The 12,574-nt window shown below is 43.9% G+C and overlaps 1 protein-coding gene across 3 annotated transcripts in view; it reads right to left on the bottom strand.

Annotated features, from left to right (window-relative positions):
* CREBBP (CREB binding protein) overlaps nucleotides 1-12,574 on the bottom strand; it is a 127,660-nt gene that overhangs the window by 97,453 nt on the left and 17,633 nt on the right. For all 3 annotated transcript variants that reach the window (XM_026003007.2, XM_072751363.1, XM_026003008.2), the window contains exon 2: nucleotides 4,880-5,592. In XM_026003007.2, the coding sequence (XP_025858792.2) occupies nucleotides 4,880-5,592 (713 nt within the window). The remainder of the gene's footprint in view (nucleotides 1-4,879; nucleotides 5,593-12,574) is intronic.

Here is a 12,574-nt window from a genome sequence, read left to right as displayed (position 1 = left end):
AGGCAAGGACACACAAAAAGCTCTGTGGAGTAAGAGGGGTCCCAACAGGGTTGCCCCGCTACCAAGATTTATCTAGCAGATACACTCAGCTGTACAAAGATGTGTATGTAAATCAAAACGGTTATAGCAGCAAAACACTGGAAACAACCTAAACATAAAGCCATTAGGGCACTAGTCATAAATTAAGATACCCAAATCAGGGACCATTACCATAACCATACATATCGTGTAAGAAAGGCTGAGCTGGATTTAACACAGAATTCTTTATTTACATAAAAGTGGCAGGAAGGAGGTATATATATATATATATACACACACACACACACACACATACATACATATACATACATGGAAGGGAGAGAGAAATGTTATACCATACGACTCTATTTAGGGGAGACGGATACACACACACACACACACACACACCCTCTCTAGGCCTCTGTATGCACAGATCATTCCCAAGAGGAGAGATAAGAAATAGTTCTCGGCTGGGCAGCCCGGGTGGCTCAGCAGTTTAGCGCCGCCTTCAGTCCAGGGCACGATCCCGGAGACCCGGGATCGAGTCCCACGTCAGGTTCCCCCTCCCTCTGCCTGTGTCTCTGCCTCTCTCTCTCTCTCTGTCTCTGTCTCTATGAATAAATAAATAAAATCTTAAAAAAAAAAAGAAAAAGAAAAAGAAATAGTTCTCTGCAGTGAGAGAATGAGGGAGAACCAAAGGTCAAAGGTTAAGGGAGATTAACTTTTCAGTTCTTACTTTTAGTGCCTTTTTTCATGCGTGTGGTTTATTGTTAAACCATGTACAAGATTACTTTCTAGAAAGAGAATTTTAACAAAGCCTTTGACCCAACAGCCTCACTTTTCAGAATCTATCCCATGATGCATGTAGATATGCCTAAACTAAAAGATACATTCATTGCAGCTGTGTTTATACTAATGAAAAATCCAAAACAATCCAAATGTTCACCATCAGAGTAGATCAATCAATTATGGTACAGCCTACAATGGAAGACTCTTCTATCAGGAAAACAAGGGAAATCTCTGTGCTGATAAGGAAAGGCAAGTAAGGTATATACTGTTACATAAAACAGCAAGGTGCTTATGTAGTTTGGTTCCATTTCTTATGAACATATTTATATAGAAGTGGCACCTGGGTGGCTCAGTCGGTTAAGCATCCGACTCTTGATCTCAGGGTTGTGAGTTTAAGCCTCGTGTTGGGCTCCACACTGGGCAAGGAGCCTACTTTAAAACAAAACAAGGGGATCCCTGGGTGACGCAGCGGTTTGGCACCTGCCTTTGGCCCAGGGCGTGATCCTGGAGACCCGGGATCGAATCCCACATCGGGCTCCTGGTGCATGGGGCCTGCTTCTCCCTCTGCCTGTGTCTCTGCCTCTCTCTCTCTCCCTGTGACTATCATAAATAAATAAAAATTAAAAAATAAAAATAAAAAAACAAAACAAAACAAAACAAAACTGGTCACCCGTAAGGAATGAAGCTGCTCTTTTCTATTATTTTAATTATTTCATAGGAAATCTGCATTTCCTTTGTGATGGAATTTTTATTTTTATTTTTATTTTTATTTTTTTAAATTTATTTATGATAGACACAGAGAGAGAGAGAGAGAGGCAGAGACACAGGCAGAGGGAGAAGCAGGCTCCATGCACTGAGAGCCCGACGTGGGATTCGATCCCGGGTCTCCAGGATCGCGCCCTGGGCCAAAGGCAGGCGCTAAACCACTGCGCCACCCAGGGATCCCATGATGGAATTTTTAAAACAAAATTATCTTTTAAAAAGTTTCTTCCCTCCCTCACCCCATGCATTTAAAAATCTTATTTGGCTTAAAATGAACTTGTCTCTTGCTCTTACTACTTGTCCATCACTGTTAGTTCTGTTCCACCCAAGGCCATGACAACCATTCCAAAAAGCACCGGTCCCTGTCTTTCCTTTTCCATTAGCCTCTTTGGGATACCTAAAAGGGAACTGAGATGCCTGTCCGCACGACACTAAAGTGGCTTCCTTTCCACGTAGTGAATACTCACAAAGTGTCGTTTGAAAGATCACTCGTACAAAGGAATGAAAGCCCTGGGCAGCCAGAGGAGCATGAAATGACAGAGATATACCAACAGAACTCAGACTGCAGGAAACCTGCCAGAACCAATAAACCAAATAAACAAAATCATCAGGTTCTTCAACAAATGAATTGTAAGGATCCTACAGTTAACAGGTGCTTAAAAGCCATATCCACTGAATATAGTTACTCAGATATGGGGGGGGGGGGGGGGCAGAAACCTGTAAAAACAAATTAGGACATAGGAGACCACTGGAAATTTGACTTACCTAGTAGACCTACATGACACAAAGAAATCATTCATTTACAAGAGAGAATGGTGCTGGGTTTAGGTATACCAAAGTCTAACTTTTAGGAATACACATAATAGGGGCACCTGGGGAGGCTCAGTTAGTTAAGCATCTGCCTTCATCCTGGGGTCCTGGGATCAAGGGCTGCATCCGGCTCCCTGCTCAGCAAGGAGACTGCTTCTCCCTCTCCCTCACCCCCCGGGGCTCATGTTTTCTGTCTCCCTCTCTAAAAACTAAATAATAAAATAAAATAAAATAAAATAAGGAATACACAGATAGCTTTTGGAGGGGGAGGGGGTCGTGATGTCAAAACTATTTTCATAAAATACTAAGACACTGCCTTTTTTACTCTCATTTCTCACAAAAACACAGAGGCATTTTCCAGGAGCTCTGTGACATGTGGTATCACTGTGTTTAATGGCTAATGGAATGTGTGCTTGGTTTTCAAAATTCTATTTCAGTATTTAATGTGGCAAATATTGATAGATATAATTGACTTTTTTTAAAATTTTTTTTTTATTTTAATTTTTATTTATTTACGATAGTCACAGAGAGAGAGAGAGGCAGAGACACAGGCAGAGGGAGAAGCAGGCTCCATGCACCGGGAGCCCGACGTGGGATTCGATCCTGGGTCTCCAGGATCGCGCCCTGGGCCAAAGGCAGGCGCCAAACCGCTGCGCCACCCAGGGATCCCAAAATCTCCTTGGGGCCCTCAAGAGTTAAGATTATTCAGGAGTCTGAAGACCGAAAAGTTGAGAACCCTTGCATTAAACTATTATGTCTACTTTTTTTTTTTTTTAATGTCTACTTTTGCACTGGACTTCAATTCTCCAAAATAAAAAGGTTTTTGTAAGAGGGTAGCATGGGTTGATGAGTGAATTGGGAAAAAGCAAACATCAAGCTGACCTTGAGCCCTAAGCCCACAGTAGTCTCTCCTCAGCTTACCTTTAGAAAGAATGTATGTATACAGACACACCTCTGCCAATGCCAATTAAAATTTAAGTTCACATTCCCTCCCCTTTAACAACACTTCAAAAGAGATAAATGCAATATTAATGTCTGAAATTACAGCTGACTGTTGAACAATGTGGGGGTTTGAAGCCCTGACCCCTGCCTGACCAGTGGAAAATTGGCATAAAACTTGTGACTTCTTAAGAACTTAACAACTAATAGCCTACTACTGACCAGAAGCCTGTCAAAAACATAAACAGTCAATTAACACATATTTTGTACATGTATTATATACTGTTTTCTTACAATAAAGATAAAACATTAAGAAAATCATAAGGAAAACACATTTACAGTCCTGTATTTATCAAAACAAACACCACCACAAAAGTTCAAACTCATGCTGTTCAAAGGTCAACTGCACTTCATTTTGATTTAAGTTAAAAAGCCCTGTCTCCTTACCTAGGACAGTCCCAGGGCTTCCTATGCACCTCCTGGTGCCCACAGCAGCCTTGGGGGAAGTTGTGTGCTACTCTTACTTGTCCTTTTCCTTCAATGGCCTAATCAAATTCAAGAAACAGCCCAAACTATTCTATTGTTCTAGAGTTTGCTGTGGCAAATACTGCCTGAAACAGGTGCTCTGTCTTGGAGACACAGTGGCATCTACTCCCACACTGGGGATCCACCTGCACCCCACTTCCGTGCCACCTTCCAGCTTTCCAGTTGTCCCCTCTCTACCCTGGCATCCACCTACCCTGTCCTCCACGTTCAGCTTCTACTCTACGCGCTGGCTGCATGGCTGGTGGCGGAAACCTAGGGTGAAGTTCTCACCCCGCACAGGCCTCGCTGCACCTGGAGGCTTGAGAAAGCCCAGGTTCTGGGTCAGCAGCTCTGCACTTCTAACAAGCTCCCTACTGCTGCTGTTTCTGCTGCTACTGCTGCTGCTACACCCACGGACCTTGCTCTGGGAACCACTGCCACCGAGCTTCTTCTGGGACCTGAGGGCCTGCACTGCCCTGGCTCTGCTGCGTCACCCCAGTGAACCACAGCAGGCAGCTCACCATCACCAGCTCAGGACACGGCTTCTCAGTTGGTCAAACAGTGACTTCACTGGGTGGACGGAAAAAGGCAAGGATATGAACCATCTAAGAACTTTGTCAGCTGGGTGAAGGGGAGGGACAGGAGCCTTCACCAGATTCAGCAACGTCACCGAAAACAAATTCCCAGCAGAAGCAGCCTCTTTCAACCATGTGGTCCTATTTCCACCATTTTCCTCAGAGGCTGAAAAGTGACCATCAATCCAAACACATTTGCTATGTTTTCAACTGCCTGATGTGGGGGCTCTTCTACTGCTGGCTTCTTTAAGAGCTCCCACTTGAAAAGACAAGGACAAAGATCTTTATCTCTGGGTTCAAGATACCAAAGCTCCCTCTTCCAAATCCAAGGGGCAGGAAGGAAGGGTGAAGGAGGACAGGATCGTGCCCCATAGTCCCACTGCACTATACCGCCTGCTTGGAAGGAAAAAGCTCCTGCCCCCCACTAGTAGGATGCATTCACAGCACTGAAGCTCACTTACCTTGGTCATGCCTCCGGCCTGCGCCGTATTCAGTCCGGCGTGACTGGCCATTTGCGGTGAAACCTGTGTTAATGTCTCAGCCAGCACGCTGCTCGTGGCCCCCTGCATGGCCGGAGCAGGGTACGGCATCCCAGCTCCTCTTCCTCTGCCAGCGGCCCCAAGAGATCCGTTCATGACTTGTGCCTGTCCTTGCTGGGCCTGGTTCATTAAACTATGGCCAGAGTTATTATTGAGGAGGCCTGGGTGGGTCTGGTTAAAGTTAGCATTCATGCAGATCCCAGGTCCCGTCTGCGATGTGGCAGGGCTGCTGGTCACCAGCCCCACTTGCTTTTGTGCTTGTGGATTCAGTGCTTGGGAAGCAGGGGGAGTGGGCCCAGAGGTGCTGGCTGCCTGTTTGGGCAGGCTGGGAGCTGAAGAATCTCCCTGGTTCAGAGGGCTCTTGCCCATGGCACCCAAGCTGGCCATGTTTGCACTGTTCGGCTGCCCCTGAGTCTGGCCACCAAGGCCTTGCTGCACGGGGCTGCTGGCGCTAACATTTCCTATTCCTGGGTTGATACTAGAGCCGCTGCCTCCGCGCAGGAGCTCCGACAGTTGTTTATGTTTGGAAGCAGCATCTGGAACAAGGTTCCCACTGTTTAAAAGGCTTAATTCTCCTCCATTGGGGATCAGCTCATCAGGAAGATCATTTTCCAAGTCAAACAATGATCCAAAATCTAGAAATTAAACAGAAATAGAAATGAGAAACTAAGCAACTATAACAGCTTTCCAACTGTCATCTGTTACTATGACCTTAACCTCAAGGAGCACTTGACACAGAAAGCCAGCATGTCTTAGAGTTATGTCAAAATGACTTGAAACTTCATTTGGGAAAATTAAACAAGGAAGAATATTTTTCAAATTCTGAAGAAGGAAAAGTTAAACAGATGAGAGGAGGGCCAGCCCCACTAGATGTTATCATATATTCTAAAACAATTAAATCATGTGACTTAAAGAGAAATGTAGATATACAAATCAAAGGAAATCAAGAGGGAGTTAAACCTTCACTGAATTTATGTTAAAGTTCTTTTAAGAATATCTGAGTGCAAAAAAGTAATTGGGCATCTAGTTAGATGAATACCAATTTGGGGAAATTAAGTAAAGCCTAATTTTAAGTGATTACATATTTAAAAGGTAAATCATTAAAAAACCTACCCCAACCTAAATAGAAAATGAGAGTTCTCCAAGTGTTGAAGCTGCAGAAAATAATGTATAAAGAAACTAAAAATACTTAAAGGTAAAAGAATATAACAGCCACTTGTCCCAGATGAAAGGGGCTAACGTCAGCCACGTACAAGGATGGGCAGCACACGGACTTCTGAGTAGACACACAAAGGATGCCAGTGGGTAAGCATCAAAAAGGAAGATAAAAACAGTCAATGGAAGAGACCATCCTTCCTGAAGGGTAATTGATGACAGGTAAAGCAACTTCTTCCTCCTGGTGCCTCTCAAGGTACCATTTCTCTAACACGTGGCTTATGTGTATCTCTAGTCTCTCACCGACCATGCCTTCTTCAACCCACAACAACCTGGCCACACGTGCACAAAGGACAAGATCTGCAGAAAATATAACAAGAGTGGCATGTGTGTAACATTGAGACAAGGCCAAACCATACACATAGGCAGGTCAGCCAACTGCTCAGACTAAGACCCAGGCTGCCTACACCTGAACCCCAGCTCTGCCTCCAGCTCCCTACTACTTAGCCATGAATTACCTGGACTTTCTGTGCCTCAGGTACAGTTTCCATCTGGAAACTGTGAAAACTACCACACCTCATAGGGTTACATGGGGACTGACTGAATGAATAAGTGTAAAGCACTTTAACCAACAGTGCCTGTGGGTGGTAAGTGGACTATATTAGCTGTTATTATTACTGTTGTCCAGTAATAGAAGGTTTAATGAATTACTATATAATGTTAGAAAACATTACACATCTGGGGCACCTGGGTGGTTCATACGGTTGAAGATCCAACTCTTCATTTTGGCTCAGGTCATGATCTCAGGGTTGTGAGACTGAGCCCCGTATCAGTCTCTGTGCCCAGTGTGGAGTCTGCTTAAAACTCTTGTCCCTCTCCCTCTGCCCTTCTTCCCTCCACTCACTATCTAAAATAAATAAATAAAATCTTTTTAAAAATTACACATCTACTAAAATAATTTTGAAGACTATAAAAATGTAGGAAAATGTATATGTTATGTAAAAACATGCAAATGACATTTGCAAAATGGCTCAGGAAGTAAGATTAGCAGTTTAGTATATGAGCACATGGGCAGTGGTCGTAGTGGTAGAAGTGGTGGGGAGATGAGTGCATGTGGCTTTTTGTTGCCGTTGTTTTATTTATTTTTTTTTTTTAAGATTATTTATTTATTTATTTATTTATTCTTGAGAGATAGAAGGAGAGACAGAGCCAGAGACACAGGCAGAGGGAGAAGCAGGCTCCATGCACCGGGAGCCCGATGTGGGATTCGATCCCGGGTCTCCAGGATTGCGCCCTGGGCCAAAGGCAGGCGCCAAACCGCTGCGCCACCCAGGGATCCCTGTTGCCGTTGTTTTAAACACAGCCACCCGCCCCACAACCACCCACTTTGAAAAAACTGAACTGCCTTCTCCCTAAGACTGCTCCCCCCACAGCACCCCGGGTGGCTGCTCTGAGGTTGCTCTAAGAAGAGCACCACCTTCCCAGCCTTGGGAAAAGTAACTAGTGACCTCCCCCCCCCCCCCCACCTTCTCCTTGCAGGTGACACAATCCCAGCTAAGGGAGTTGAAGGTACGTATTTCCATGACAGCGTAGAAAAGGTTTTCCTTCCCAAAAGTAAGGGATGCTCAGGAAGAAATCTCCCTTCCCACATCTCACAGTGGAACTATGGCAGCCACCCTCGGGCAGGAGAGGGCCTCTGGCACGCTAGGGATGACTGCTACAAAAACTATAAAGTGGGGTTTGTGAAGCCGTCCCTGAGCTGCTTTATTCAACCCTGGAGTCTCCCCTACCCTCAGATTTCTCATTATAAGAAAAAAAAAATCCATTTCCTATATTTAAGCCATTCTAGCTGGAGTTTAATGTCATCCAGATGAAGCTCAAAAGCTCCTCCATAAGACATCCGAGGCCATTGGGATGTGGCCCCTGACCAGTTCTCAGCCCTTCTTTCCCCTGGCACCTGCAGATACACCCTACAGTCGAGCCACAACAACGAGCTGTCACCTGCAGCAGAAATCCTTCTCCTGGATGTTCACTCTCTGTCTAGAAAACCAGACCCCTACCTCTCACTGAGATTAAACGCAGTGACTATGAAGACTTTCTTTGGGCTATCCCTGAACAGACCAGTGCCTCATTTTAGCCACCAAAGTTCTCTGTACATACGTGCCCAGTAAACCACCTCTAACTAATACATATCTATTTCACCCTACTCAACTGTAAGGAGTTAGGGATTACTTGCAACTGTACATACACACTCACACATAAGCACACGTGCACACAGTTTTGTAGAACCTGCGAGAGTAAGCTGCAGATAGCATGAGCCTTTCCTCCCAAGTCTCTGACACGTACCTCCTAAGAACACCCTTGTACAAAAACAGCATGTTTATCAAATTCAGTAAATTTAACACTGATACAATACTTAATATATTGATTGCCCTAACTCAAATTTAGCCAGTTGTCTCAATAATGCCCTTTATTACATTTATTTTCCTCTAAAATCCAATTCAGGACTCCGGTGCACTGGTTGTCATGTCTCTGTCCTTCCCGTTTGTCTAGAAAGGCTTGTCAGACTTATTCTTTCCTAACTCTGGCATTTTTGAAGAGGATAGACCAGTTGTTTTGTAGAATGTCCCACAATCTGGGGCTGCTGCTTTGTGACTACAGGACACGTAATAATGAAAAGACACAGGAGTTGACTCCTGGATACAGCAGACAGCTGAGACACAGCCACGAATTGGGGGTTTTTGCTGCCAACTACCCAGCTTCTGCATCTCAACGTGGTTTTGTGGATTCCATTCCATAGCTTTTATGGCACTGTGCTGTCCTGAATCTGGAGGTTCACCAAGGTCTCCATGTAAAAAGAACACATGGGGGGAAGAGCACACAAAATAAAAAGGAAACAATTCTCCAACATAACTTATGTTTCCGTTGCCTTCTAGACTCTGTCCATATGCACACACATTTTTTACTCTTCCTTTATTTTTTAAAAGATTTTATTTTTAAGTAATCTCTATACCCAACATGGAGCTCCAATTCATGATCCCAACCAAGATCAAGAGTTGCATGCTCTACTGGCTGAGCCAGCCAGGCGCCCCTACTCAGTATTCTTTAAACAAAATAAAACAAAACAAAAAACCCCAGTGTATATGTGTTTTTTAATGCAATGTTCCTTAACCTATGAACATGAAAATGAAACTTCATCTAAACCAGCAAGTAGGAGCCACTATGACAGAGACCAAGCTTCCTTTCTATTTGCCAGGGAGGGGACGAAGAGTTGGTGTCAAGCACTTAAATCATTACAAGGAAACGAACTCCAAATATTTAAAAAGTCTGGAATGGCGTGCTGAAGCTCCTTGATTGGCTCTTCCAAGTGTTTCGAAGCACTCTTCCTAAGACAGGGCAACTGGCCAGGACAAGAACAGGTGAACCCAAAGGAACAGTTAAACACTGCTGTGTCAGATTCAGGGTCCCTACTCCAGTGGAAACTAGATATGAGGAGGAAAAGGATCAGCTGGGAATGGAACACATGCGTTCAAATCCCGGCTGAATCAACCAGCTCTGTATCCTTGAGCAAACTGCTCAGTGTCTCTCTTTCCCAACTGTGATACCCCAGAGTTACATGATGAAAGCTGATCAGGGCAACTGGCACCGTAGATGCTGGTTCTCTTATTCTATCTTGCACAAAAACTTAAAAAATTTCTTACCTTTAAAATTTACCCACTATCCTGCCACTCTCAAATTTACCAGTTTGGCTATTTTTTTACTGGCTTATGGCAAGTTTTACTCCAAATGCACATGCAACTTTTATAGCTGTCACAGGGCAGAATGTCTTGGGCTCAATTTTGGTTTGTGCTGCTCTGCCACATTTTGTCCACCTTGGCCACTTTTCTCATCTTGTTTCAGGCTAAACACATCTCACAGTTGTTTGGTTGTGGAAAGAATAGACTAATTCTACTTACATCCTCACCTATCAGTGCACATATGTACGTGTCCACAAGCAAATACACAAGGAGTATCTTTCTAAGAAGACAAGATGAGCTGTGCAGGGTTTGGGGGCGGGGGGGGGGGGGGACAGTGGCATCCCCCTTCTCACTGTTACTGTCTCCATGCACATATTGTCTAGTTCACAAAATTGACAAAGGAGAGTGAAGAAGGAAAGGCAGGATATTGCAACATACACAGTTATGCTTTCTACACACCAAAGTGTCCCAACACTGGTTAGGCAATACCAATCTGAATCATCGGAAGTTCTGAAGATTCAAGATTGAGCATCACCACTTCCAATTCTAGGTAATTTCCCTTTCCTTCACCAAGCCCCCAGCAGACCCAGGGAGAACTGAGGCTGCACGAGATTCGTTGGACCCTGCTTTCTAGGGGCTCACCATTGGCAAGAGACATTGGCATCACAAAACAAACACAGCCTGTCATTTTCCCACAGCCAACAGGAATTCTCTCCCTCTTGGGGCTCTTGGGCTGCCAACTCAGAGTCCATCCCTTTCACGAAGCTGCGCTGGGAAGAAGGTAGCTGTTGGTTTTCCCAGTCTCTGCCACACTCCTACAAGGCTGGGGCACCCACTGCACAGTATCTCCATCAAGCATGATCACAAGGATGTGTCACTTCTGCACCATGCAGAAAAACCTCACTACAGGAAACAATCACCTCTAAACACTGAAAGACAAGCATCCTACACACATTCTAAGATCCATTTTTATCCATCATATTCAGAAGTTCATATTTCACCTTAAATAGGAATGAACTATATTATCAGGGACTCTGAAAAAAGCTCTTCATTTTCCAATCAAATACCAGGTAAGTGGCTGAATCAATCCACCCAGCCTGTAACATTTAAGAGCGGTTTTGTGGGTAGCCTGGGTGGCTCAGCAGTTTAGTGCTGCCTTCAGCCCAGGGTGTGATCTTAGAGACCCTGGATCAAGTCCCACGTCAGGCTCCCTGCATGGAGCCTGCTTCTCCCTCTGCCTGTCTCTCTCTCTCTCTCTCTGTCTCTCATGAATAAATAAAATTTTAAAAAAATAAAATAAAAGCGGTTTTGTTTGAAAATAATCTGTGTTCAAATGTGGCTAAGCAAATCATCCACAAAACACATCTTTCCTTAGGTTTGCTAACATCTCCCCTTGTGTCATACTTTACGTTTTCCTTTTGAATGGCAAATGGAGCCTCAAATTCTCTGACCGGCAGAACTGATTTTTCTGTCTAAAAGTGTACAAACTAGTTTATCAAATCTTGTATTGGCGCAAAGTAGGAACTCTTCTATACTTTACATACATAATGAATGAGTCTTAAAATCACACTATCAACTCCGAGTTATAACTCACAAGGCTGTAAGGACCACACAAAAAGGATCAGGCTCTCCACAAATATTTTCATCCTGAACAAATGAATGAATTCTGGAGAAGAGTGCCAAAGTTATAGGACACACAGTAACAGTTTCAACATTTCACTTGTCTAGCCCAAGATATAAAGTAGTAATCCTAACATTCATTACTACTTTTGTAAAACAGAAACAAAGAGAACAAAATTCAATAGTGAATCCTCCTAAAACACTTTCCTGTTCTAATCCTCCTCCTTTTTACCCCCCTCTCCTACAGACTCTTTATCCTGCGGGAGACCAGTCAGATTACTGCTGGATACACCCCAGCATCCATGCCTCTTCATCCTGTGGCTGGTATAAAAATGAAACGGTCTAATACAAAGTAAGAGATGTTAATCAGAGAAACAACCCTGAGAGTAAGAGTGGAGGTCCTGGTTCCTGTTCATGGTTCTCTACTTCTGAGCATGAAACCCCTCCTACAGGTGCTCCCTCTCCCCTCCATGCCCATTTCTCGCTGCAGCCCTCATTCTTTGTGGAAAGGTCTGCTTTTGTTTCTCTCTTCATAATTCTGTTTACATGTTCTTTGGCATTACTTGTACTATATCTCTGATTATTCAAATGCATCTCTTAAACTTTAGAAAAGCTAGGCATTTTTATTCATCAACCCTGGAAATTTTTACAAAAAAGAATTTTTAATTCCTAAGTCAAAACTGGATACAAAAATTAATCCAAAAAGGGAAATGCACTCTGAAAAAGCTCACGTCTGAAGAGGAGGAATCCATAGAATGGTAAACACTTTCATAGGGTTGTAATTCTTAGATGATCTGGAGACCATCTGAGACTGAAGAAAGAATGAAATCATATAGTGTGTACACAGCACTTAGCCTGGCATGCAGTAAGGGCTCAATACTTATCAGTCACTAATTGTCACAGCACCATCTTCCAAGGTTGCTATGAGGGCTGACCCGTACATGCCCATCAAGGACCTGGCACCCCATGCTCAATGACTGTCACTTCTCTAAGGTAAAGTCCTAGGAATCTGTGACAATGCTAAGAAGTAAAGCTTTCTCTGCTTTGAAAATCTGTGGGGATTATGCAAATAAGCAATGGGACAACTCTTCAGAAATGCAGAATG

The sequence above is a fragment of the Vulpes vulpes genome, chromosome 3 (genome assembly GCF_048418805.1).
Source record: "Vulpes vulpes isolate BD-2025 chromosome 3, VulVul3, whole genome shotgun sequence".
NCBI lineage: Eukaryota > Metazoa > Chordata > Mammalia > Carnivora > Canidae > Vulpes > Vulpes vulpes.
This window is presented reverse-complemented; position numbering and strand designations above follow the sequence as displayed.